This window comes from Heterodontus francisci, chromosome 29, assembly GCF_036365525.1.
Source record: "Heterodontus francisci isolate sHetFra1 chromosome 29, sHetFra1.hap1, whole genome shotgun sequence".
Classification (NCBI taxonomy): domain Eukaryota; kingdom Metazoa; phylum Chordata; class Chondrichthyes; order Heterodontiformes; family Heterodontidae; genus Heterodontus; species Heterodontus francisci.
The window spans coordinates 66,561,267-66,587,429 of NC_090399.1; the positions used below are offsets into that span (position 1 = coordinate 66,561,267).

Genomic DNA, 26,163 nt, shown 5'->3' on the forward strand with positions numbered 1-26,163 from the left:
TTTAAAGGGATAGGTACCATTCCCTGGGGTCAGATGTCTAACCCCAGTTTAAAGGGATATATACCATTTCCCGAGGTCAGGGGTTTAATCCGCAGTTTAAAGGGGTATGTACCATTCCTGGGGTCAGGTGTCTGATCCCAAATTTAAAGGGGTATGTACCATTCCTGGGGTCAGGGGTCTAATCCCCAGTTTAAAGGGGTATGTACCATTCCCTGGGGTCAGGGGTCTAATCCCCAGTTGAAAGGGATATGTACCATTCCCTGGGGTCAGGTGTCTAACCCCAGTTTAAAGGGATATGTACCATTCCCTGGGGTCAGGTGTCCAACCCCAGTTTAAAGGGATATGTACCGTTCCTTGGGGTCAGGGGTCTGATCCCCAGTATAAAGGGGTATGTACCATTTCTGGGGTCGGGGGTCTGATCCCCAGTTTAAAGGGGTATGTACCATTCCTGGTGTCAGGGGTCTAATCCGCAGTTTAAAGGGGTATGTACCATTCCTGGGGTCAGGGATCTGATCCCCAGTTTAAAGGGGTATGGACCATTCCTGAGGTCAGGGGTCTGATCCCCAGTTTAAAGGGATATGTACCGATCCTTGGGGTCAGGGGTCTAATCCCCAGTTTAAAGGGATATGTACCATTTCCTGAGGTCAGGGGTCTAATCCCCAGTTTAAAGGGGTATGTACCATTCCTGAGGTCAGGGGTCTGATCCCCAGTTTAAAGGGATATGTAACGTTCCTTGGGGTCAGGGGACTGATCCCCAGTTTAAAGGGATATGTACCGTTCCTTGGGGTCAGGGGTCTTATCCCAAATTTAAAGGGGTATGTACCATTTCTGGGGTCAGGGGTCTGATCCCCAGTTTAAAGTGGTACGTACCATTCCTGGGGTCAGGTCTAATCCGCAGTTTAAAGGGGTATGTACCATTCCTGGGGTCAGGGGTCTGATCCCCAGTTTAAAGTGGTATGTACCATTCCTGCGGTCAGGTCTAATCCGCAGTTTAAAGGGGTATGTACCATTCTTGGGGTCAGGGGTCTGATCCCCAGTTTAAAGGGGTATGTACCATTCCTGAGGTCAGGTGTCTGATCCCCAGTTTAAAGGGATATGCAACGTTCCTTGGGGTCAGGGGACTGATCCCCAGTTTAAAGGGATATGTACCGTTACTTGGGGTCAGGGGTCTTATCCCAAATTTAAAGGGGTATGTATCATTTCTGGGGTCAGGGGTCTGATCCCCAGTTTAAAGGGGTATGTACCATTCCTGGGGTCAGGTCTAATCCACAGTTTAAAGGGGTATGTACCATTCCTGGGGTCAGGGGTCTGATCCCCAGTTTAAAGGGGTATGTACCATTTCTGCGGTCAGGTCTAATCCGCAGTTTAAAGGGATATGTACCATTCCAGAGGTCAGGGGTCTGATCCCCAGTTTCAAGGGTATGTTCCGTTCTTTGGGGTCAGGATCCGATCGCCAGTTTAAAGGGATATGTACCATTCCCTGGGGTCAGGGGTCTAATCCCCAGTTGAAAGGGATATGTACCATTCCCTGGGGTCAGGTGTCCAACCCCAGTTTAAAGGGATAGGTACCATTCCCTGGGGTCAGGGGTCTAATCCCTCATTTAAAGGGGTATGTACCATTCCCTGGGGTCAGGGGTCTAATCCCCAGTTGAAAGGGATATGTACCATTCCCTGGGGTCAGGTGTCTAACCCCAGTTTAAAGGGATAGGTACCATTCCCTGGGGTCAGGTGTCCAACCCCAGTTTAAAGGGATAGGTACCATTCCCTGGGGTCAGGGGTCTAATCCCTCATTTAAAGGGGTATGTACCATTCCCTGGGGTCAGGTGTCCAACCCCAGTTAAAAGGGATATGTACCATTCCCTGGGGTCAGGTGTCTAACCCCAGTTTAAAGGGATATGTACCATTTCCCGAGGTCAGGGGTCTAATCCGCAGTTTAAAGGGGTATGTACCATTCCTGGGGTCAGGTGTCTGATCCCAAATTTAAAGGGGTATGTACCATTTCTGGGGTCGGGGGTCTGATCCCCAGTTTAAAGGGGTATGTACCATTCCTGGTGTCAGGGGTCTAATCCGCAGTTTAAAGGGGTATGTACCATTCCTGGGGTCAGGGATCTGATCCCCAGTTTAAAGGGGTATGGACCATTCCTGAGGTCAGGGGTCTGATCCCCAGTTTAAAGGGATATGTACCGATCCTTGGGGTCAGGGGTCTAATCCCCAGTTTAAAGGGATATGTACCATTTCCTGAGGTCAGGGGTCTAATCCCCAGTTTAAAGGGATATGTACCATTTCCCGAGGTCACGGGACTGATCCCCAGTTTAAAGGGGTATGTACCATTCCTGAGGTCAGGTGTCTGATCCCCAGTTTAAAGGGATATGTAACGTTCCTTGGGGTCAGGGGACTGATCCCCAGTTTAAAGGGATATGTACCGATCCTTTGGGTCAGGGGTCTAATCCCAAATTTAAAGGGGTATGTACCATTTCTGGGGTCAGGGGTCTGATCCCCAGTTTAAAGTGGTACGTACCATTCCTGGGGTCAGGTCTAATCCGCAGTTTAAAGGGGTATGTACCATTCCTGGGGTCAGGGGTCTGATCCCCAGTTTAAAGTGGTATGTACCATTCCTGCGGTCAGGTCTAATCCGCAGTTTAAAGGGATATGTACCATTCCAGAGGTCAGGGGTCTGATCCCCAGTTTAAAGGGGTATGTACCATTCCTGGGGTCAGGGGACTGATCCCAGTTTAACGGGATCTGTACTGCTCCCGGGGTCAGTGGTCTGATCCCCAGTTTAAAGGGTATGTTCCATTCTTTGGGGTCTGGGTCCGCTCGCCAGTTTAAAGGGATATGTACCATTCCCTGGGGTCAGGGGTCTAATCCCTCATTTAAAGGGATATGTACCATTTCCTGGGGTCAGGAATCTAATCCGCAGTTGAAAGGGATATGTATCATTCCTGGGGTCAGGGCTCTGATCTCCAGTTTAAAGGGGTATGTACCATTCCCTGGGGTCAGGGGTCTGATCCCCAGTTTAAAGAGTATGTACCATTCCCTGGGGTCAGGTGCCAACCCCAGTTGAAAGGGATATGTACCATTCCCTGGGGTCAGGGGTCTATTCCTCAGTTTAAAGGAATATGTACCATTCCTGGGGTCAGGGGTCTAATCCCCAGTTTAAAGGGATATGTACCATTCCTGGGGTCAGGGGTCTAATCCTCAGTTTAAAGGAATATGTACCATTCCCTGGGGACAGGTGTCTAATCCGCAGTTTAAAGGGGGATGTCCGATTTCCCGAGGTCAGGGGTCTAATCCTCAGTTTAAAGGAATATGTACCATTCCTGGGGTCAGGGGTCTAATCCTCAGTTTAAAGGGGTATGTACCATTCCTGGGGACAGGTGTCTAATCCGCAGTTTAAAGGGGTATGTACCATTCCTGAGGTCAGGTGTCTGATCCCCAGTTTAAAGGGATATGTACTGGTCATTGGGGTCAGGGGACTGATCCCCAGTTGAAAGGGATATGTACCGTTCCTTGGGGTCAGGGGTCTTACCCCAAGTTTAAAGGGGTATGTACCATTTCTGGGGTCAGGGGTCTGATCCCCAGTTTAAAGGGGTATGTACCGGTCCTTGGGGCAGGTGCCAACCCCAGTTTAAAGGGATATGTACCATTCCCTGGGGTCAGGGCTCTGATCTCCAGTTTAAAGGGATATGTACCGTTCTTTGGGGTCAGGGGTCTGATCCGAAGTTTAAAGGGGTATGTACCATTCCTTGGGGTCAGGGGTCTGATCCCCAGTTTAAAGGGATATGTACCGTTCCTTGAGGTCAGGGGTCTGATCCCAAGTTTAAAGGGGTATGTACCATTCCTGAGGTCAGGGCTCTGATCTCCAGTTTAAAGGGGTATGTACCATTCCTGGGGTCAGGGGTCTGATCCCCAGTTTAAAGGGTATGTACCATTCCTGGCGTCAGGGCTCTGATCTCCAGTTTAAAGGGATATGTACCATTCCCTGGGGTCAGGGGTCTGATCCCCAGTTTAAAGGGATATGTACCGTTCCTTGGGGTCAGGGGTCTGATCCCAAGTTTAAAGGGGTATGTACCATTCCTGGGGTCAGGTCTCTGATCTCCAGTTTAAAGGGATATGTACCGTTCCTTGGGGACAGGGGTCTAATCTCCAGTTTAAAGCGATATGTACCATTCCTGGGGTCAGGGGTCTAATCCTCAGTTTAAAGGAATATGTACCATTCCTGGGGTCAGGGGTCGATTCCTCAGTTTTAAGGAATATGTACCATTCCAGGGGTCAGGGGTCTAATCCCCAGTTTAAAGGGATATGTACCATTCCTGGGGTCAGGGGTCTAATCCTCAGTTTAAAGGAATTTGTACCATTCCCTGGGGACAGGTTTCTAATCCGCAGTTTAAAGGGGTATGTCCGATTTCCCGAGGTAAGGGGTCTAATCCTCAGTTTAAAGGAATATGTACCATTCCTGGGGTCAGGGGTCTAATCCTCAGTTTAAAGGAATATATACCATTCCTGGGGTCAGGGGTCTAATCCTCAGTTTAAAGGGGTATGTACCATTCCCTGGGGACAGGTGTCTAATCCGCAGTTTAAAGGGGGATGTACCATTCCTGAGGTCAGGTGTCTGATCCCCAGTTTAAAGGGATATGTACTGGTCATTGGGGTCAGGGGACTGATCCCCAGTTTAAAGGGATATGTACCGTTCCTTGGGGTCAGGGGTCTTACCCCAAGTTTAAAGGGGTATGTACCATTTCTGGGGTCAGGGGTCCGATACCCAGTTTAAAGGGGTATGTACCGGTCCTTGGGGTCAGGGGATTGATCCCCAGTTTAAAGGGATATGTACCGTTTCTTGGGGTCAGGGGTCTGATCCCCAGTTTAAAGGGGTATGTACCATTCCTTGGGGTCAGGTCTAATCTGCAGTTTAAAGGGGTATGTACCATTCCTGGGGTCAGGGGTCTGATCCCCAGTTTAAAGGGGTATGTACCATTCCTGGGGTCAGGTGTCTGATCCCCAGTTTAAAGGGGTATGTACCATTCCTGGGGTCAGGGGTCTTATCCACAGTTTAAAGGGATATATACCGTTCCTTGGGGTCAGTGGTCTTATCCCAAGCTTAAAGGGGTATGTACCATTCCAGAGGTCAGGGGTCTGATCCCCAGTTTAAAGGGGTATGTACCATTCCTGGGGTCAGGGGACTGATCCCCAGTTTAAAGGGATCTGTACTGCTCCCGGGGTCAGGGGTCTGATCCCCAGTTTCAAGGGTATGTTCCGTTCTTTGGGGTCAGGATCCGATCGCCAGTTTAAAGTATATGTCCCATTCCCTGGGGTCAGGGGTCTAATCCTTCATTTAAAGGGGTATGTACCATTCCCTGGGGTCAGGGGTCTAATCCCCAGTTTAAAGGGATACGTACCATTCCCTGGGGTCAGGTGTCTCACCCCAGTTTAAAGGGATTATGTACCATTCCCTGGGGTCAGGTGTCTAACCCCAGTTTAAAGGGATAGATACCATTCCCTGGGGTCAGGTGTCTAACCCCAGTTTAAAGGGATATGTAACATTCCCTGGGGTCTGGTGTCCAACCCCAGTTTAAAGGGATATGTACCATTCCCTGGGGTCAGGTGTCTAACCCCAGTTTAAAGGGATATGTACCATTCCCTGGGGTCAGGTGTCTAACCCCAGTTTAAAGGGGTATGTACCGTTCCTTGGGGTCAGGGGTCTGATCCCCAGTTTCAAGGGTATGTTCCGTTCTTTGGGGTCAGGATCCGATCGCCAGTTTAAAGGGGTATGTACCATTCCCTGGGGTCAGGGGTCTAATCCCCAGTTGAAAGGGATATGTACCATTCCCTGGGGTCAGGGGTCTAATCCCCAGTTTAAAGGGGTATGTACCGTTTCTTGGGGTCAGGGGTCTGATCCCCAGTTTAAAGGGGTATGTACCAATCCTTGGGGTCAGGTCTAATCTGCAGTTTAAAGGGGGATGTACCATTCCTGGGGTCAGGGGTCTGATCCCCAGTTTAAAGGGGTATGTACCATTCCTGGGGTCAGGGGTCTGATCCCCAGTTTAAAGGTGTATGTACCATTCCTGGGGTCAGGAGTCTGATCCGCAGTTTAAAGGGGTATGTACCATTCCAGAGGTCAGGGGTCTGACCCCCAGTTTAAAGGGGTATGTACCATTCTTGGGGTCAGGGGACTGATCCCCAGTTTAAAGGGATCTGTACTGCTCCCGGGGTCAGGGGTCTGATCCCCTGTTTCAAGGGTATGTTCCGTTCTTTGGGGTCAGGATCCGATCGCCAGTTTAAGGTATATGTACCATTCCCTGGGGTCAGGGGTCTAATCCCTCATTTAAAGGGGTATGTACCATTCCCTGGGGTCAGGGGTCTAATCCCCAGTTTAAAGGGATAGGTACCATTCCCTGGGGTCAGGTGTCTAACCCCAGTTTAAAGGGATATGTACCATTCCCTGGGGTCAGGTGTCTAACCCCAGTTTAAAGGGATAGATACCATTCCCTGGGGTCAGGTGTCTAACCCCAGTTTCAAGGGATATGTACCATTCCCTGGGGTCTGGTGTCCAACCCCAGTTTAAAGGGATATGTACCATTCCCTGGAGTCAGGGGTCTAATCCCCAGTTGAAAGGGATATGTACCATTCCCTGGGATCAGGGGTCTAATCCCCAGTTGAAAGGGATATGTACCATTCCCTGGGGTCAGGTGTCTAACCCCAGTTTAAAGGGGTATGTACCGTTCCTTGGGGTCAGGGGACTGATCCCCAGTTTAAGGGGATCTGTACTGCTCCCGGGGTCAGGGGTCTGATCCCCAGTTTCAAGGGTATGTTCCGTTCTTTGGGGTCAGGATCCGATCGCCAGTTTAAAGGGGTATGTACCATTCCCTGGGGTCAGGGGTCTAATCCCCAGTTTAAAGGGATATGTACCATTCCCTGGGGTCAGGTGTCCAACCCCAGTTTAAAGGGATATGTACCATTCCCTGGGGTCAGGTGTCCAACCCCAGTTTAAAGGGATATGTACCGTTCCTTGGGGTCAGGGGTCTGATCCCCAGTATAAAGGGGTATGTACCATTTCTGGGGTCAGGGGTCTGATCCCCAGTTTAAAGGGGTATGTACCATTCCTGGGGTCAGGTTGAATCCGCAGTTTAAAGGGGTATGTACCATTCCTGGGGTCAGGGGTCTGATCCCCAGTTTGAAGGGGTATGTACCATTCCTGGGGTCAGGGGTCTAATCCACAGTTTTAAGGGATATGTCCCGTTCCTTGGGGTCAGTGGTCTTAGCCCAAGCTTAAAGGGGTATGTACCATTCCAGAGTTCAGGGGTCTGATCCCCAGTTTGAAGGGGTATGTACCATTCCTGGGGTCAGGGAACTGATCCCCAGTTTAAAGGGATATGTACCGTTCCTTGGGGTCAGGTGTCTGATCCCCAGTTTAAAGGGGTATGTACCATTCCTGGGGTCAGGGGTCTGATCCCCAGTTTAAAGGGGTATGTACCATTCCACAGGTCAGGGGTCTGATCCCCAGTTTGAAGGGGTATGTACCATTCCTGGGGTCAGAAAACTGATCCCCGGTTTAAAGGGGTATGTACCGTTCCTTGGGGTCAGGGGACTGATCCCCAGTTTAAAGGGATATGTACCGTTCCTTGGGGTCAGGGGTCTGATCCCAAGTTTAAAGGGGTATGTACCATTCCTGCGGTCAGGGCTCTGATCCCCAGTTTAAAGGGGTATGTACCATTACCTGGGGTCAGGGGTCTAATCCCCAGTTTAAAGGGGTATGTACCATTCCTTGGGGTCAGGGGACTAATACCCAGTTTAAAGGGATATGTACCGTTCCCTGGGGTCAGGGGTCTGATCCCCAGTTTAAAGGGATATGTACCGTTCCTTGGGGTCAGGGGACTGATCCCCAGTTTAAAGGGATATGTACCGTTCCTTGGGGTCAGGGGACTGATCCCCAGTTTAAACTGATATGTACCGTTCCTTGGGGTCAGGGGACTGATCCCCAGTTTAAAGGGGTATGTACCATTCCCTGGGGTCAGGTGACTGATCCCCAGATTAAAGGGATATGTACCGTTCCCTGAGGTCAGGGGTCTGATCCCCAGTTTAAAGTGGTATGTACCATACCTGGGGTCTGGGGTCTAATCCCCAGTTTAAAGGGATATGTACCATTACCTGGTGTCAGGGGACTGATACCCAGTTTAAAGGGATATGTACCGTTCCCTGAGGTCAGGGGTCTGATCCCCAGTTTAAAGGGGTATGTACCATACCTGGGGTCTAATCCCCAGTTTAAAGGGATATGTACCATTACCTGGTGTCAGGGGACTGATCCCCAGTTTAAAGGGATATGTACCGTTCCTTGGGGTCAGGGGACTGATCCCCAGTTTAAAGGGGTATGTACCATTCCTGGGGTCAGGGGTCTAATCCGCAGTTTAAAGGGGTATGTCCCATTCCTTGGGGTCAGGGCACTGATCCCCAGTTTAAAGGGGTATGTACCATTCCTGGGGTCAGGTGTCTAATCCGCAGTTTAAAGGGGTATGTCCCATTCCTGAGGTCAGGGGTCTGATCCCCCGTTTAAAGGAATATGTACCATTCCCTGGGGACAGGGGTCTAATCCCTCATTTAAAGGGGTATGTACCATTCCCTGGGGTCAGGGGTATAATCCCCAGTTGAAAGGGATTTGTACCATTCCCTGGGGTCAGGAGTCTAACCCCAGTTTAAAGGGATATGTACCATTCCCTGGGGTCAGGTGTCTAACCCCAGTTTAAAGGGGTATGTACCATTCCCTGGGGTCAGGTGTCTAACCCCAGTTTAAAGGGATATGTACCATTCCCCGGGGTGAGGTGTCTAACCCCAGTTTAAAGGGATATGTACCATTCCCTGGGGTCAGGTGTCCAACCCCAGTTTAAAGGGATATGTACCGTTCCTTGGGGTCAGGGGTCTGATCCCCAGTATAAAGGGGTATGTACCATTTCTGGGTTCAGGGGTCTGATCCCCAGTTTAAAGGGGTATGTACCATTCCTGGGGTCAGGTCGAATCCGCAGTTTATTGGGGTATGTACCATTCCTGGGGTCAGGGGTCTAATCCACAGTTTAAAGGGGTATGTACCAATCCAGAGTTCAGGGGTCTGATCCCCAGTTTGAAGGGGTATGTACCATTCCTGGGGTCAGGGAACTGATCCCCGGTTTAAAGGGGTATGTACCGTTCCTTGGGGTCAGGGGTCTAATCCGCAGTTTAAAGGGGTATGTCCCATTCCTTGGGGTCAGGGCACTGATCCCCAGTTTAAAGGGGTATGTACCATTCCTGGGGTCAGGTGTCTAATCCGCAGTTTAAAGGGGTATGTCCCATTCCTGAGGTCAGGGGTCTGATCCCCCGTTTAAAGGAATATGTACCATTCCCTGGGGTCAGGGGTCTAATCCCTCATTTAAAGGGGCATTTACCATTCCCTGGGGTCAGGGGTATAATCCCCAGTTGAAAGGGATATGTACCATTCCCTGGGGTCAGGTGTCTAACCCCAGTTTAAAGGGATATGTACCATTCCCTGGGGTCAGGTGTCTAACCCCAGTTTAAAGGGGTATGTACCATTCCCTGGGGTCAGGTGTCTAACCCCAGTTTAAAGGGATATGTACCATTCCCTGGGGTGAGGTGTCTAACCCCAGTTTAAAGGGATATGTACCATTCCCTGGGGTCAGGTGTCCAACCCCAGTTTAAAGGGATATGTACCGTTCCTTGGGGTCAGGGGTCTGATCCCCAGTATAAAGGGGTATGTACCATTTCTGGGGTCAGGGGTCTGATCCCCAGTTTAAAGGGGTATGTACCATTCCTGGGGTCAGGGGTCTAATCCACAGTTTAAAGGGATATGTCCTGTTCCTTGGGGTCAGTGGTCTTAGCCCAAGCTTAAAGGGGTATGTACCAATCCAGAGTTCAGGGGTCTGATCCCCAGTTTGAAGGGGTATGTACCATTCCTGGGGTCAGGGGTCTAATCCCCAGTTTAAAGGGGTATGTACCGTTCCTTGGGGTCAGGGGACTGATCCCCAGTTTAAAGGGATATGTACCGTTCCTTGGGGTCAGGGGTCTGATCCCAAGTTTAAAGTGGTATGTACCATTCCTGGGGTCAGGGGTCTGAGCCCCAGTTTCAAGGGGTATGTACCATTCCAGAGGTCAGGGGCTGATCCCCAATTTAAAGGGGTATGTACCATTCCAGAGGTCAGGGGTCTGATCCCCAGTTTAAAGGGGTATGTACCATTTTGGGGTCAGGGGTCTGATCCCCAGTTTAAAGGGATATGTACCGTTCCTTGGGGTCAGGTGTCTGATCCCCAGTTTAAAGGGATATGTACCGTTCCCTGAGGTCAGGGGTCTGATCCCAAGTTTAAAGGGGTATGTACCATTCCTGGGGTCAGGGGTCTGAGCCCCAGTTTCAAGGGGTATGTACCATTCCAGAGGTCAGGGGCTGATCCCCAATTTAAAGTGGTATGTACCATTCCAGAGGTCAGGGGTCTGATCCCCAGTTTAAAGGGGTATGTACCATTTTGGGGTCAGGGGTCTGATCCCCAGTTTAAAGGGGTATGTACCATTCCAGAGGTCAGGGGTCTGATCCCCAGTTTGAAGGGGTATGTACCATTCCTGGGGTCAGGGAACTGATCCCCGGTTTAAAGGGGTATGTACCGTTCCTTGGGGTCAGGGGACTGATCCCCAGTTTAAAGGGATATGTACCGTTCCTTGGGGTCAGGTGTCTGATCCCCAGTTTAAAGGGATATGTACCGTTCCCTGAGGTCAGGGGTCTGATCCCCAGTTTAAAGGGGTATGTACCATACCTGGGGTCTGGGGTCTAATCCCCAGTTAAAAGGGATATTTCCCATTCCTGGGGTCAGGGGACTGATCCCCAGTTTAAATGGGTATGTACCATTCCTGAGGTCAGGGGTCTGATCCCCCGTTTAAAGGAATATGTACCATTCCCTGGAGTCAGGGGTCTAATCCCTCATTTAAAGGGGTATGTACCATTCCCTGGGGTCAGGGGTCTAATCCCTCATTTAAAGGGATATGTACCATTCCCTGGGGTCAGGTGTCGAACCCCAGTTTAAAGGGATATGTACCATTACCTGGGGTCAGGTGTCTAACCCCAGTTTAAAGGGATATGTACCATTCCCTGGGGTCTGGAATCTAATCCGCAGTTTAAAGGGATAAGTACCGTTCCTTGGGGTCAGGGGTCTAAACCCCAGTTTAAAGGGATATGTACCATTTCTGGGGTCAGGGGTCTAATCCACAATTTAAAGGGATATGTACCGTTCCTTGGGGTCAGGGGTCTGATTCCCAGTTTAAAAGGGTATGTTCCATTCCAGGGGTCAGGGGTCTGATCCCCAGTTTAAAGGGGTATGTACCATTCCTGAGGTCAGGGGTCTGATCCCCCGTTTAAAGGGGTATGTACCGTTCCTTGGGGTCAGGGGTCTGATCCCCAGTTTAAAGGAATATGTTCCGTTCCCGGTGGTCAGTGGACTGATCCCAGTTTCAAGGGGTATGTACCGTTCCTTGGGGTCAGGGGACTGATCCCCAGTTTTAAGGGATATGTACCATTCCTGGGGTCAGGTGTCTGATCCCCAGTTTAAAGGGACATGTACCATTCCTGGGGTCAGGGTTCTGATCCCCAGTTTAAAGGGGTGTAATCCCCAGTTTAAAGGGGTATGTACCATACCTGGGGTCTGGGGTCTAATCCCCAGTTTAAAGGGATATGTACCATTACCTGGTGTCAGGGGACTGATACCCAGTTTAAAGGGATATGTACCGTTCCTGGGGTCAGGGGTCTAATCCGCAGTTTAAAGGGGTATTTCCCATTCCTGGGGTCAGGGGACTGATCTCCAGTTTAAATGGGTATGTACCATTCCTGAGGTCAGGGGTCTGATCCCCCGTTTAAAGGAATATGTACCATTCCCTGGAGTCAGGGGTCTAATCCCTCATTTAAAGGGGTATGTACCATTCCCTGGGGTCAGGGGTCTAATCCCTCATTTAAAGGGATATGTACCATTCCCTGGGGTCAGGTGTCTAACCCCAGTTTAAAGGGATATGTACCATTACCTGGGGTCAGGTGTCTAACCCCAGTTTAAAGGGATATGTACCATTCCCTGGGGTCTGGAATCTAATCCGCAGTTTAAAGGGATAAGTACCGTTCCTTGGGGTCAGGGGTCTAAACCCCAGTTTAAAGGGATATGTACCATTCCTGGGGTCAGGGGTCTAATCCACAGTTTAAAGGGATATGTACCGTTCCTTGGGGTCAGGGGTCTGATTCCCAGTTTAAAAGGGTATGTACCATTCCAGGGGTCAGGGGTCTGATCCCCAGTTTAAAGGGGTCTGTACCATTCCTGGGCTCAGGGGACTGATCCCCAGTTTAAATGGGTATGTACCATTCCTGAGGTCAGGGGTCTGATCCCCCGTTTAAAGGAATATGTTCCGTTCCCGGTGGTCAGTGGACTGATCCCAGTTTCAAGGGGTATGTACCGTTCCTTGGGGTCAGGGGACTGATCCCCAGTTTTAAGGGATATGTACCATTCCTGGGGTCAGGTGTCTGATCCCCAGTTTAAAGGGACATGTACCATTCCTGGGGTCAGGGTTCTGATCCCCAGTTTAAAGGGGTGTAATCCCCAGTTTAAAGGGGTATGTACCATACCTGGGGTCAGGAGTGTGATCCCCAGTTTAAAGGGATATGTACCATTCCTGGGGTCAGGGGTCTGATCTCCAGTTTAAAGGGACATGTACCATTCCTGGGGTCAGGGTTCTGATCCCCAGTTTAAAGGGGTGTAATCCCCAGTTTAAAGGGATATGTACCATTCCTGGGGTCAGGAGTGTGATCCCCAGTTTAAAGGGATATGTACTATTCCTGGGCTCAGGGGTCTGATCCCCAGTTTAAAGGGATATGTACCATTCCTGGGGTCAGGTGTCTGATCCCCAGTTGAAAGGGACATGTACCATTCCTGGGGTCAGGGTTCTGATCCCCAGTTTAAAGGGGTGTAATCCCCAGTTTAAAGGGATATGTACCATTCCTGGGGTCAGGAGTGTGATCCCCAGTTTAAAGGGATATGTACTATTCCTGGGCTCAGGGGTCTGATCCCCAGTTTAAAGGGATATGTACCATTCCTGGGGTCAGGTGTCTGATCCCCAGTTGAAAGGGACATGTACCATTCCTGGGGTCAGGGTTCTGATCCCCTGTTTAAAGGGGTGTAATCCCCAGTTTCAAGGGATATGTACCATTCCTGGGGTCAGGGTTCTGATCCCCTGTTTAAAGGGGTGTAATCCCCAGTTTAAAGGGATATGTATTATTCCTGGGCTCAGGGGTCTGATCTCCAGTTTAAAGGGATATGTACCATTCCTGGGGTCAGGGGTCTGATCCCCAGTTTAAAGGGATATGCACCATTTTCTGTCTCTTGCTGACTTATTTCTGATCCGTTTTACTCTCAGTTGCTCCTCATCTGTTTCCATCCGTGGACAAAGTGTCAGCCACTAAACCGACCCAGTTCTCCTGCCTGGTCACGGGCTTTTATCCTCGCGATATCGAAGTCACCCTCCTGAGAAATGGCAGATCAATGGCAGACACGGAATCCCATGACATCCTGCCCAACCACGATGGCACCTACCAGCTCCGGAAATGGGCTCAGATCGACCCTAATGATGGAGCCACCTATTCCTGTCAGTATGAGCAGAGTGGAAAAGAAGGAGTGAAGATCCGAGACTGGGGTAAGAGGAACAGTGACTGTAGGGGCAGTGTCTGTTTGTGAGATTTCAAGATGTTTATAATCACCTCTCCTCACTGTGTCTCCCAAAATCGATCGCCTCTCACTTCTCAGCATTAAACTGTATCTGCCACTTGTCAGCCCATTTCACCAGCCTGTCTCTGTGCTCCTGAAGGCTGTTATTATCCTCCATGCTGTTTCCTGCATTTCCAAGTTTTGTGTCTGACTTTGAAATTATGCCCTCTGTACTCAAATTTAGGACATTAATATATATCAGACAGAGCAATGATCTGCTACTGACTGCTGGGAAACATCACTGTATACTTCCCTCCAGTCCAAAACACAGCCATTCACCATTGCTGTCTGCTCCATGTTTCAGTCAATTCCCTTTCCACTTTGCCATTTCCATGGGCTTCGGTTTTACTCCCAAGTCTATTATTTGGCCCTTTTAATCAAGGTGTTTGTTATTCTTTCATGGGATGAGGGTGTCACTGGCAAGGCCGGAATTTGTTACTCATCCCTAATTGTCCTTGAATTTAGTGGCTTGCTGGGCCACTTCAGAGGGCAGTTAAGAGTCAACCACATTGCTGTGGGTCTGGAGTCACCTGTAGGCCAGACCAGGTAAGGACGGCAGATTTCCTTCCCTGAAAGACATTAGTGAAGCAGATGGGTTTTTATGGCAATCGATGATAGTTTCACGGCACCATTACTGAGACTAGCTTTATTAATTAATTGAATTTGTTGAATATAAATACCGCCAGCTGCTGTGGTGGGATTTGAACCCATGTCTCCAGGGCATTAGCCTGTGCCTCTGGATTAATAGTCCTGTGACATTACCACTACACCACCATCTCCCCTAAAGTACCTTTTCAAAGTCCATATAGAAAGACCAGGTGCTACTCCTCGAGCTTGCATTGATGTTCACTGGAGCATTGGAGCAGGCCATGTTGGCATGAGAGCAGGGGGATGATGTTGAAATGACCAGTGACCGGAAGCTCAGGGTCATACTTTCGAACTGAGCGGAGGTATTCCGCAAAGCGGTCACCCAGTCTGCGTTTGGTCTCCCCAATGTAGAGGAGACCACATTGTGAGCAGTGAATACAGTATACTACATTGAAAGTACAAGTAAATCACTGCATCACCTGAAAGGAGTGTTTGGGGCCTTGGATATTGAGGAGGGAGGAGGTAAATGGGCAGGTATTACACCTCCTGCAAACAGGACTGTCCTGGTAGACCCATTGTTTCAGCCTGCTCCTGCCCCACTGAACTTATTTCTTCCTATCTTGACTCTCTTTTCTCCGCTAGTCCAGTCTCTTCCCACCTACATCCGTGACTCTTCGGATGCCTTACGTCATTTTGACAATTTCCAGTTTCCTGGCCCCAACCGCCTCCTCTTCACTATGGACGTCCAATCTCTCTACACCTCCATCCCCCACCAGGATAGTTTGAGGGCTCTCCGCTTCTTCCTGGAACAGAGGCCCAACCAGTCCCCATCCACCGCCACCCTCCTCCGCCTGGCTGAACTTGTTCTCACATTGAACAACTTCTCCTTCAACTCCAAGCACTTCCTTCAAGTAAAAGGTGTCGCTATGGGTACCCGCATGGGTCCTAGTTATGCCTGTCTTTTTGTGGGATATGTCGAACATTCCTTGTTCCAGTCCTACTCAGGCCCCCTCCCCCAACTCTTTTTCCGGTACATTGATGACTGTATCGGTGCCGTTTCCTGCTCCCGCCCCGAACAGGAAAACTTTATCAACTTTGCTTCCAGTCTCCACCCTTCTCTCAGCTTTACATGATCCATCTCTGACACTTCCCTTCCCTTCCTCGACTTCTCTGTCTCCATCTCTGGGGATAGGCTGTCTACTAATATTCATTATAAACCCACCAACTCCCACAGCTACCTCGACTACACTTCTTCACACCCTACCTCCTGTAAGGAGTCAGTCGCATTCTCCCAGTTTCTCCGTCTCCGACGCATCTGCTCTGATGATGCTACCTTCCATGACAGTGCTTCTGATATGTCTTCCTTTTTCCTCAACCGAGGATTCCCCCCCACTGTTGTTGACAGGGCCCTAAACCTTGTCCGGCCCATTTCCTGCACCTCTACCCTCACCCCTTCCCCTTCCTCCCAGAACTGCCACAGGGATCCCCTTGTCCTCACTTTCCACCCCACCAGCCTCCACATCCAAAGGATCATCCTCCGCCATTTCCACCACCTCCAGCGTGATGCCAAACACATCTTCCCCTCCCTTCCCCTGTCAGCATTCCGAAGGGATCATTCCCTCTGTGACACCCTGGTCCACTCCTCCATTACCCCCACCACCTCGTCCCCGTCCCATGGCACCTTCCCCTGCAATTGCAGGAGGTGTAATACCTGCCCATTTACCTCCTCTCTCCTCACTATCCCAGGCCCCAAACACTCCTTTCAGGTGCGATTTACTTGAACTTTCAATGTAGTATACTGTATTCGCTGCTCACAATGTGGTCTCCACTACATTGGGGAGACCAAACGCAGACTGGGTGACCGCTTTGCTGAGCACCTCCGCTCAGTCCGCAAGCAGGACCCCGAGCTTCTGGTTGCTTGCCATTTCAACATCGTCTCCCCACCCTCCTGCCTGTCCACATTTCTGTCTTTGGCCTGCTCCAATGTTCCAGTGAACATCAACACAAGCTCGAGAAACAGCACCTGATCTTTCTATTAGGCACTCTACAGCCTTGTGAACTGAACATTGAGTTCAATAACTTCAGAGCATAACTGGGATTTTTTTTATATTTTATTTTATTTTTTAACCATGTGCCCGTTTTTCATGTAGTCAGAACTGCTCGTTATTCTGCTATTAACCCTCTCTCTGAACTAATGCTTTGTCTTCCACCACAAGCATTAACACACTCTTTGCCTTTGTCCCAGGACAGCTTTGTTATTTAATCTCTCCTGCCCTATCAAACACCTTCCCCTTTGTTCTCTCTCCCCTTCACTTGCTTAAAACCTAATTATTTTCTCATCTTTGCCAGTTCTGTTGAAATGTGACAGACCTGAAACGTTAACTCTGTTCCTCTCTCCACAGATGCTGCCAGACCTGCTGAGTATTTCCAGCACTCTTTGTTTTTATTTATGGTCAACACTGTTATTGGGTAAAAGTACAGATGAACAGTGGGAAGTGTTCAAAAGATAATTTAGCTTAAAGCAAGACCAGTATGTACCCATAAGGGGAAGAGGTCTACTTGACAAAAGAGGAGAGAGATAATATAAAATTCAAGATAAAAGCAAAGAATAGTGTACAAAGAACAGTACAGCACAGGAACAGGCCATTTGGCCCTCCAAGCCTGCGCCGATCTTGATGCCTGCCAAAACTAACACCTTCTGCACTTCCGGGGCTCATATCCCTCTATTCCCTTCCTATTCATATATTTGTCAAGATGTCTCTTAAACATCGCTATCGTATCTGCTTCCACCACCTCCCCCGGCAGCAAGTTCCAGGCACTCACCACCCTCTGTGTAAAGAACTTGCCTCGCACATCCCCTCTAAACTTTGCCCCTCGCACCTTAAACCTATGTCCCCTAGTAACTGACTCTTCCACCCTGGGAAAAAGCTTCTGACTATCCACTCTGTCCATGCCGCTCATAACTTTGTAAACCTCTATCACACTCTGCACACCTCTCGTATACACTTGACTATGCTTGCACAATCTCGGCGCTCCACCACACATGTTCCATCACCGAGCACACTCTTAGCCATATTAGGGCACACTTCTTCAACACTTTCACCTCTAGCACCTGCTGCCATCTCCTAGCACACTCTTGGGCATACTGTGGGCACAGCAGCAGACATTTAGGCAGCTTTACCGCACTCTTGGGCATCCGTAGTAAACACTTGACGTCCCAGCACACGCCTGACAACCTCGAGCACCTGTTTGGACACCATTATCTGGGCTAACCGTGCACCTCCTTGCAAACCTGACTGGTTCACCCGAGCACAAACCTGCTGACTCTTAGCATACACTTGGTTGTCCGTAGCACACTACGTCATTCTCTAGCACCCTCTTGGACAGACCGAACACACTCTGGACATACTGAGCACTCCCCTTGACACCTCTATCACGCACTGAGCTTCCCTACCACACTATTGCGCACCCCAGCACACCCTTGGGCACCTCAATACATACTTCAGCACCCGTACCAAACTCTTCGGCAGCCCCAGAACATTCTGGGTACTCCTGACATTCAGTTACCATTATGTAGCACACTCTTGGGAACGTCTATTACACAACTGGTCACGCATAGTACAGTCTGGTCTAACGGAGCACACACTTGGAAACCTCGAGCATACTCTGGGCACCCTGTGTGTACACTTGTAACACACACTTGGGCACGCCGAGCTCCTTATTGTGCAATACTAGCAGAATCTGGGCACTCCTGGCACACGTGCCATCTCCTAGCACACAACTGGGCACAGTTAATACATTTTAGGCACACCAAGCACGCCTTGGCCATCTTGACACACACTTGGTCACCACGAGAACACGCCTGTTGCACACTTTTGTCATTCTCTAGCACACTCTTGGATACCCCTATCAGTCTCTGGGCACACGAATCACACTCTTTGGCACTGCTACCACACACTGGGCGCCCCAAAACACTCTGGGCACCTGAGCACCATCTTGGACACCACTGGCACACTCTTGCCATCCCCAAGTACACTCTTGGGCAACCCGGAACACTCACTGTCACTTATCACACTCTGGACACCCCCAGAACACTCCTTGGTACCCCTATCATACTCTTGGGCTCTCCTAGTTCACTCTTGTGCGCCACAAAACATTCTTGGTTACCCCCAGTACACTCTTGGCCACCCATATTACAATATTGGGCATCCCGAATACAATCTTGGGTAGCACTAGTACACTCTTGGGCACCCCTATCACCTTATGGGCACTCCAATCACACTCTGGGCACTCCGGACATCCTTTGTGCAAAGTAGCCACACTTGGGCAGTCCTAGCACACACTTGGACACCCTAGCACACACTTGCCATCCTCTAGCACATGTTGGTTACCAAAGCACATTCTTGGGGACCTGTAGCAGACTCTTGTCTTTTGTTACCACCCTCTTGGACAGACCTAGGACACTGTGGGCACAGCGATCACTCTCATTGACACACCTGTCTCACACTGGGCACCCCGGCACACTCTGAGCACTCTAGTACAATCTTGGGCACCTCTATCACACTCTTGGGAAAGCCTAGCACACACTTGAACAACCCTAGCCAATCTGGGCACTCCTAGCACACACTTGCCTTCACCCAGCACACGATTGGTTACCCCGAACACACACTGGGCACACTGTATACCCCCTTGGGTACTTCTCACGCTCACTAGGGCACCCATAGAACACTTTCGAGTACTCCTGCACTCTCTTAGATTCAGATATTACACTCTTGGTCACCCTTAGAACATTCTTGGGCACACCTTGAACACCCTTTGCACACTCTTGGCAAACTAAGCTCACACCTCCGCACCTCTATCACACACCGGGCTCCCCTATCACACACATGTGCACCACAGCACTCTCTTGGACACACCTAGAACACTCTTGCCATCCCCTACCACACTGTTAGGCTCCCCTAACACACTCTGGGCACACCGTTGACACCCTTGTCCACCTGTAGCACATAGTGGGCTCCCCAGTACACTCTTGTGTACACAACACACTCTTGGACACTAAAATAAAAGCAAAATAGTGCAGATGCTGGAAATCTGAAATAAAACCAAAACGTATTTCCAGCACAAAGAACAAAGAACAAAGAACAGTACAGCACAGGAACAGGCCATTCGGCCCTCCAAGCCTGCGCCGATCTTGATGCCTGCCGAAAGTAACACCTTCTGCACTTCCGGGGCCCATATCCCTCTATTCCCTTCCTATTCATATATTTGTCAAGATGTCTCTTAAACGTCGCTATCATATCTGCTTCCACCACCTCCCCCGGCAGCAAGTTCCAGGCACTCACCACCCTCTGTGTAAAGAACTTGCCTCGCACATCCCCTCTAAACTTTGCCCCTCGCACCTTAAACCTATGTCCCCTAGTAACTGACTCTTACACCCTGGGAAAAAGCTTCTGACTATCCACTCTGTCCATGCCGCTCATAACTTTGTAAACCTCTATCATGTCACCCCTCCACCTCCGTCGTTCCAGTGAAAACAATCCGAGTTTTTCCAACCTCTCCTCATAGCTAATGCCCTCCAGACCAGGAAACATCCTGGTAAACCTCCTCTGTACCCTCTCCAAAGCCTCCACGGCCTTCTGGTAGTGTGGCGACCAGAATTACACGCAATATTCTAAGTGTGGCCTAACTAAGGTTCTGTACAGCTGCAACATGACTTGCCAATTTTTATACTCTATGCCCCGACCGATGAAGGCAAGCATGCCGTATGCCTTCTTGACTACCTTATCCACCTGCGTTGCCACTTTCAGTGACCTGTGGACCTGTACGCCCAGATCTCTCTGCCTGTCAATACTCCTAAGGGTTCTGCCATTTACTGTATACTTCCCACCTGCATTAGACCTTCCAAAATGCATTACCTCACATTTGTCCGGATTAAACTCCATCTGCCATTTCTCCGCCCAAGTCTCCAACCGATCTATATCCTGCTGTATCCTCTGACAATCCTCATCACTATCCGCAACTCCACCAACCTTTGTGTCGTCCGCAAACTTACTAATCAGACCAGCTACATTTTCCTCCAAATCATTTATATATACTACAAACAGCAAAGGTCCCAGCAGAACACCACTAGTCACATCCCTCCATTCAGAAAAACAGATCCAGCGGACTAGGAGGGATAGAGAGAACAGCAAAGGAAGACAAAATAGAGAGCAAGTGCAGCAAAAATGAAATATGAATGGAAATTTGAGAGAATCAAGATGAACAGCTTTTACAGTTCTATCAGAAGAGAAAGGGTAACACAGCCCTGTAAAAATCAATGCAGGAATATTACAATTGAAAATAAGGAAATGATAGACTTTTTGAATAACTACTTTGTCATCGAATCATAGAAACTTACAGCACAGAAAGAGGCCATTCAGCCCATTGTGTCTGTGCTGGCTCTTTGAAAGAGCAGTTATTCTTTGTCTCACATCTCTGCTTTCTGTCCCTAATGCTGTCAGTTCCTTATCCTTAAATACCTGTCCAACTCCCTTTTTTCAAATGTTTATGGATTCAGCTTCCACCATCTTCTCAGATCGAGCATTCCCGATCCCAACAACTGAGTGAAAAATTATTCTCCTCATCTCCCCTCTCGATCAGACTTCATCACATTGAACTCTATCTGCTGAGCTTATTCCTTTCTCACCATCCTGTTGTAGTTATCCTGAGGACTATACTTTACCAAGTTTCATATCACCTGTAAACTTTACAATGCTGCTCTCCACACTCGAGTCTAGGTCTTTTATAAAAGTTGCAGAGTAATGGACCCAAAACTGACCCTTGGGAAATAACACTGCAACACACCTCCCAGTCTGAAAAACATCCATCACCCTTTGTTTCCTGTCACTGAGACAGTTTTGTATCCATCATGTCACTTTCCTGTTAATTCCATGGGCTGACATCATCTTAAGCCTGCTGTGTGACACTTTGTCAAGTGCCTTTCAAAAGTCCATATATACAACATCTACTGCACGACCTTGATCAACCTTCTCTGAATTCAGTCAAATTAGTCAGACATGATTTACCATTAACAAATCCGTGCTGGCTCTCCTTCATTAACCCAGTTTATTTTGCCTCTGATAATGGTTTCCAATAACATCCTCACCACTGATGTTTGGCTGACTGGCCTATAGTTTCCTGGTTTATCCCTCTCCCCTTTCTGGAACAGTGTGGTATAACATTAGCGACCCTCCAGTCCTCCGGCAGTATTCCTGTGAGGATTGAAAGATTGTGACCAATGCCCCTGCTGTTTCTACATTTGCATCTTTCAGTAACCTCGGATGCATTCCATCCGGACGGGTGACTTTCCTGACTGTGACATTAATCTTTAATAAAGATCGATGCAGAGTGCTCGTTTTGTAGCTGTGCCCTGCCCTCTGACTCCATATGATGATCTCCTTTTCAGTCCCTAACTGGCTCCATCCTTCCTCAATTACCCCCTTTACTACTTGTATGTTTATAAAACTAATCCACTGGGTCAGATTCCTTTTCAACTCCCTGAAATTAGCCCTCCTCCAGTTGAATAATTACAAGCTTGATTTTGCCGTGTCTATTTCTGTAAAGCCGATGATATTGTGATCACTATTGCCCAAATGCGCCCCCACTGAAACATTCCCCACTTCATTCCCTCGGACTCGATCCAGCACTGCTTCCTTCCTCATTGGGCTGGAAACATACTGATCAAGAATGATCTCCTGTGCACATTTCAGGAATTCCTCCCCTTCTGTCCTTCACACTGTTACTATCCCAGTCTATATTTGGATATCACCACTGTACATTTCTTGCACCTTTCTGCAATTTGCTCCTGTAACACCTTCCCGCTATTTGGTGACCTGTACTGTACACCCAGCAGTGAAATCGCTCCTCTATTTGTCTTTAACTCTATCCAATTAGATTATGTCTTTGAATCCTCCAGCACATCACCTCTTTCCAGTGCTGTAACAATATTTTTGATCAATACCGTCACCCCGTCTTTCCTTTCCTAGAAACCTCCTACCTCCCATCACTCCACTACCAATGAGTCTATTCTGAGTCTGATGTGGGGATGAATCACTCGTGTAGGTGACTGGAAATGTCTTTGGAATGATGTGGAATTCCAATATCTGCAGACAAGCAACCCCTGCATTTATTTATCTCCTTTACTGCAGATAAACATCCCAAAGTGCTTCACAGGAGTGTAATCCAATGACACTGAAGCTTTCTAACCTATAACATGCTCTGCTCAGACTGCCCATCACATCACAGACTCGAATCTCATTCAACCTCAGGCCCCGCTTTGGTACAATTGCTTCTGAAGGAGCAGTGACTGTGGTTATTCATTCATCTCTTCCTCATTCCCCCCACAGACGGGACATTCCGAGATACTCCAGGATCTCCAGAAGGGACAAATCTGGGTTTGATTGTTGGAATTGTTGTTGCTGCCGTCGCTGTGATTGCTCTTGTCATCGGTGCTGTTGTGTGGAAGAGGAGAGGTAGGGAATGAGGGCAGAATCTGTCACTCTCGGGTATGAGCAGCTTAAAATATTACAGCACAAGGTCAGAACATTAGACACTTCACTACACAGGTGGGAAACTCACATACAGCCCAGTGATGGACAGGGAGTGAGGGGACTGGGAGAATGGGATAGGGAGTGAGCTGTTTGTAACTGATGTTCCCCCTGTGTGTGTACAGTAAGTTTGTGTGGGTGAGGGGGGGTGAGCTGTTTGTCACTGAAGTTCCCCCTGTGTGTGTACAGTAAGTTTGTGTGGGTGAGGGGGGAGGGGGGAGCTGTTTGGAACTGAAGTTCCCCCTATGTGTGTACAGTAAGTTTGTGTGGGTGAGGGGGGGTGGGGTGAGCTGTTTGTAACTGAAGTTCCCCCTGTGTGTGGACAGTAAGTTTGTGTGGGTGAGGGGGGGGGGTGTGAGCTGTTTGTAACTGACGTTCCCCCTGTGTGTGTACAGTAAGTTTGTGTGGGTGAGGGGGGGGTGAGCTGTTTGTAACTGAAGTTCCCCCTGTGTGTGTACAGTAAGTTTGTGTGGGTGAGGGGGGGGTGAGCTGTTTGTAACTGAAGTTCCCCCTGTGTGTGTACAGTAAGTTTGTGTGGGTGAGGGGGGGGGGGGTGAGCTGTTTGTAACTGACGTTCCCCCTGTGTGTGTACAGTAAGTTTGTGTGGGTGAGGGGGGGGTGAGCTGTTTGTAACTGAAGTTCCCCCTGTGTGTGTACAGTAAGTTTGTGTGGGTGAGGGGGGGGAGTGAGCTGTTTGTAACTGAAGTTACCCCTGTGTGTGTACAGTAAGTTTCTGTGGGTGAGGGGGGGGGGGAAGTGAGCTGTTTGTAACTGAAGTTCCCCCTGTGTGTGTACAGTAAGTTTGTGTGGGTGAGGGTGCGGGGGGGTGGGGTGAGCTGTTTGTAACTGAAGTTCCCCCTGTGTGTGTACAGTAAGTTTGTGTGGGTGAGGGTGCGGGGGGTGGGGTGAGCTGTTTGTAACTGAAGTTCCCCCTGTGTGTGTACAGTAAGTTTGTGTGGGTGAGGGGGGGTGAGCTGTTTGTAACTGAAGTTCCCCATGTGTGTGTACAGTAAGTTTGTGTGGGTGAGGGTGCGGGGGGTGGGGTGAGCTGTTTGTAACTGAAGTTCCCCCTGTGTGTGCACAGTAAGTTTGTGTGGGTGAGGTGGGTGGGGGGGGGGGTGAGCTGTTTGTAACTGAAGTTCTCCCTGTGTGTGTACAGTAAGTTTGTGTGGGTGAGGGGGGGGGGGTGGTGAGCTGTTTGTAACTGAAGTTCCCCCTGTGTGTGTACAGTAAGTTTGTGTGGGTGAGGGGGGGGGTGAGCTGTTTGTAACTGAAGTTCCCCCTGTGTGTGTACAGTAAGTTTGTGTGGGTGAGGGGGGGGGGGTGAGCTGTTTGTAACTGAAGTTCCCCCTGTGTGTGTACAGTAAGTTTGTGTGGGTGAGGGTGGGGGGGGGAGGGGTGAGCTGTTTGGAACTGAAGTTCCCCCTGTGTGTGCACAGTAAGTTTGTGTGGGTGAGGTGGGGGGGGGGGGTGGGTGAGCTGTTTGTAACTGAAGTTCCCCCTGTGTGTGTACAGTGAGTTTGTGTGGGTGAGGGGGGGGGGAGGTGAGCTGTTCGTAACTGACGTTCCCCCTGTGTGTGTACAGTGAGTTTGTGTGGGTGAGGGGGGGGGTGAGCTGTTTGTAACTGAAGTTCCCCCTGTGTGTGTACAGTAAGTTTGTGTTGGTGAGGGGGGTGAGCTGTTTGTAACTGAAGATCCCCTGTGTGTGTACAGTAAGTTTGTGTGGGTGAGGGGGGGTGACCTGTTTGTAACTGAAGTTCCCCCTGTGTGTGTACAGTACGTTTGTGTGGGTGAGGGGGGGTGAGCTGTTTGTAACTGAAGTTCCCCCTGTGTGTGTACAGTAAGTTTGAGTGGGTGAGGGGGGGGGGGGGTGAGCTGTTTGAAACTGAAGTTCCCCCCGTGTGTGTACAGTAAGTTTGTGTGGGTGAGGGGGGGGGGGGTGAGCTGTTTGTAACTGAAGTTCCGCCTGTGTGTGTACAGTACGTTTGTGTGGGTGAGGGGGGGTGAGCTGTTTGTAACTGAAGTTCCCCATGTGTGTGTACAGTAAGTTTGTGTGGGTGAGGGTGTGGGGGGTGGGGGGTGAGCTGTTTGTAACTGAAGTTCCCCCTGTGTGTGTACAGTAAGTTTGTGTGGGTGAGGGGGGGGGGTGAGCTGTTTGTAACTGAAGTTCCCCCTGTGTGTGTACAGTAAGTTTGTGTGGGTGTGGGGGGGGGTGAGCTGTTTGTAACTGAAGTTCCCCCTGTGTGTGTACAGTAAGTTTGTGTGGGTGAGGGGGGGGGTGAGTTGTTTGTAACTGAAGTTCCCCCTGTGTATGCACAGTATGTTTGTGTGGGTGAGGGGGGGTGAGCTGTTTGTAACTGAAGTTCTTTCTGTGTGTGTACAGTAAGTTTGTGTGGGTGAGGGGGGGGGGGGGGGTGAGCTGTATGTGACTGAAGTTCCCCCTGTGTGTGAACAGTAAGTTTGTGTGGGTGAGGGGGGGGGGGGGGTGAGCTGTTTGTAACTGAAGTTCCCCCTGTGTGTGTACAGTAAGTTTGTGTGGGTGAGGGTGTGGGGGGGGGGGTGAGCTGTTTGTAACTAAAGTTCCCCTTGTGTGTGTACAGTAAGTTTGTGTGGGTGAGGGGGGGCGGTGAGCTGTTTGTAACTGAAGTTCCCCCTGTGTGTGTCCAGTACGTTTGTGTGGGTGAGGGGGGGTGAGCTGTTTGTAACTGAAGTTCCCCCTGTGTGTGAACAGTAAGTTTGTGTGGGTGAGGGGGGGGGAGGTGAGCTGTTTGTAACTGAAGTTCCCCCTGTGTGTGAACAGTAAGTTTGTGTGGGTGAGGGGGGGGGGGGGGTGAGCTGTTTGTCACTGAAGTTCCCCCTGTGTGTGTACAGTAAGTTTGTGTGGGTGAGGGGGGGTGAGCTGTTTGTAACTGAAGTTCCCCCTGTGTGTGTACAGTAAGTTTGTGTGGGTGAGGGGGGGGGGGGGTGAGCTGTTTGTAACTGAAGTTCCCCCTGTGTGTGAACAGTAAGTTTGTGTGGGTGAGGGGGGGGGGGTGAGCTGTTTGTCACTGAAGTTCCCCCTGTGTGTGTACAGTAAGTTTGTGTGGGTGAGGGGGGGTGAGCTGTTTGTAACTGAAGTTCCCCCTGTGTGTGTACAGTAAGTTTGTGTGGGCGAGGGGGGGTGAGCTGTTTGTAACTGAAGTTCCCCCTGTGTGTGCACAGTAAGTTTGTGTTGGTGAGGGGGGGGG

The 26,163-nt window shown here is 49.7% G+C and overlaps 1 protein-coding gene across 4 annotated transcripts in view; it reads left to right on the forward strand.

The window, feature by feature from the left end:
- LOC137345668 (major histocompatibility complex class I-related gene protein-like) overlaps positions 1–26,163 on the forward strand; it is a 203,751-nt gene that overhangs the window by 92,136 nt on the left and 85,452 nt on the right. For all 4 annotated transcript variants that reach the window (XM_068008929.1, XM_068008931.1, XM_068008930.1 and 1 more), the window contains exons 4-5: positions 13,417–13,692; positions 22,736–22,861. In XM_068008929.1, coding sequence (XP_067865030.1) covers positions 13,417–13,692; positions 22,736–22,861 — 402 coding nt within the window. The remainder of the gene's footprint in view (positions 1–13,416; positions 13,693–22,735; positions 22,862–26,163) is intronic.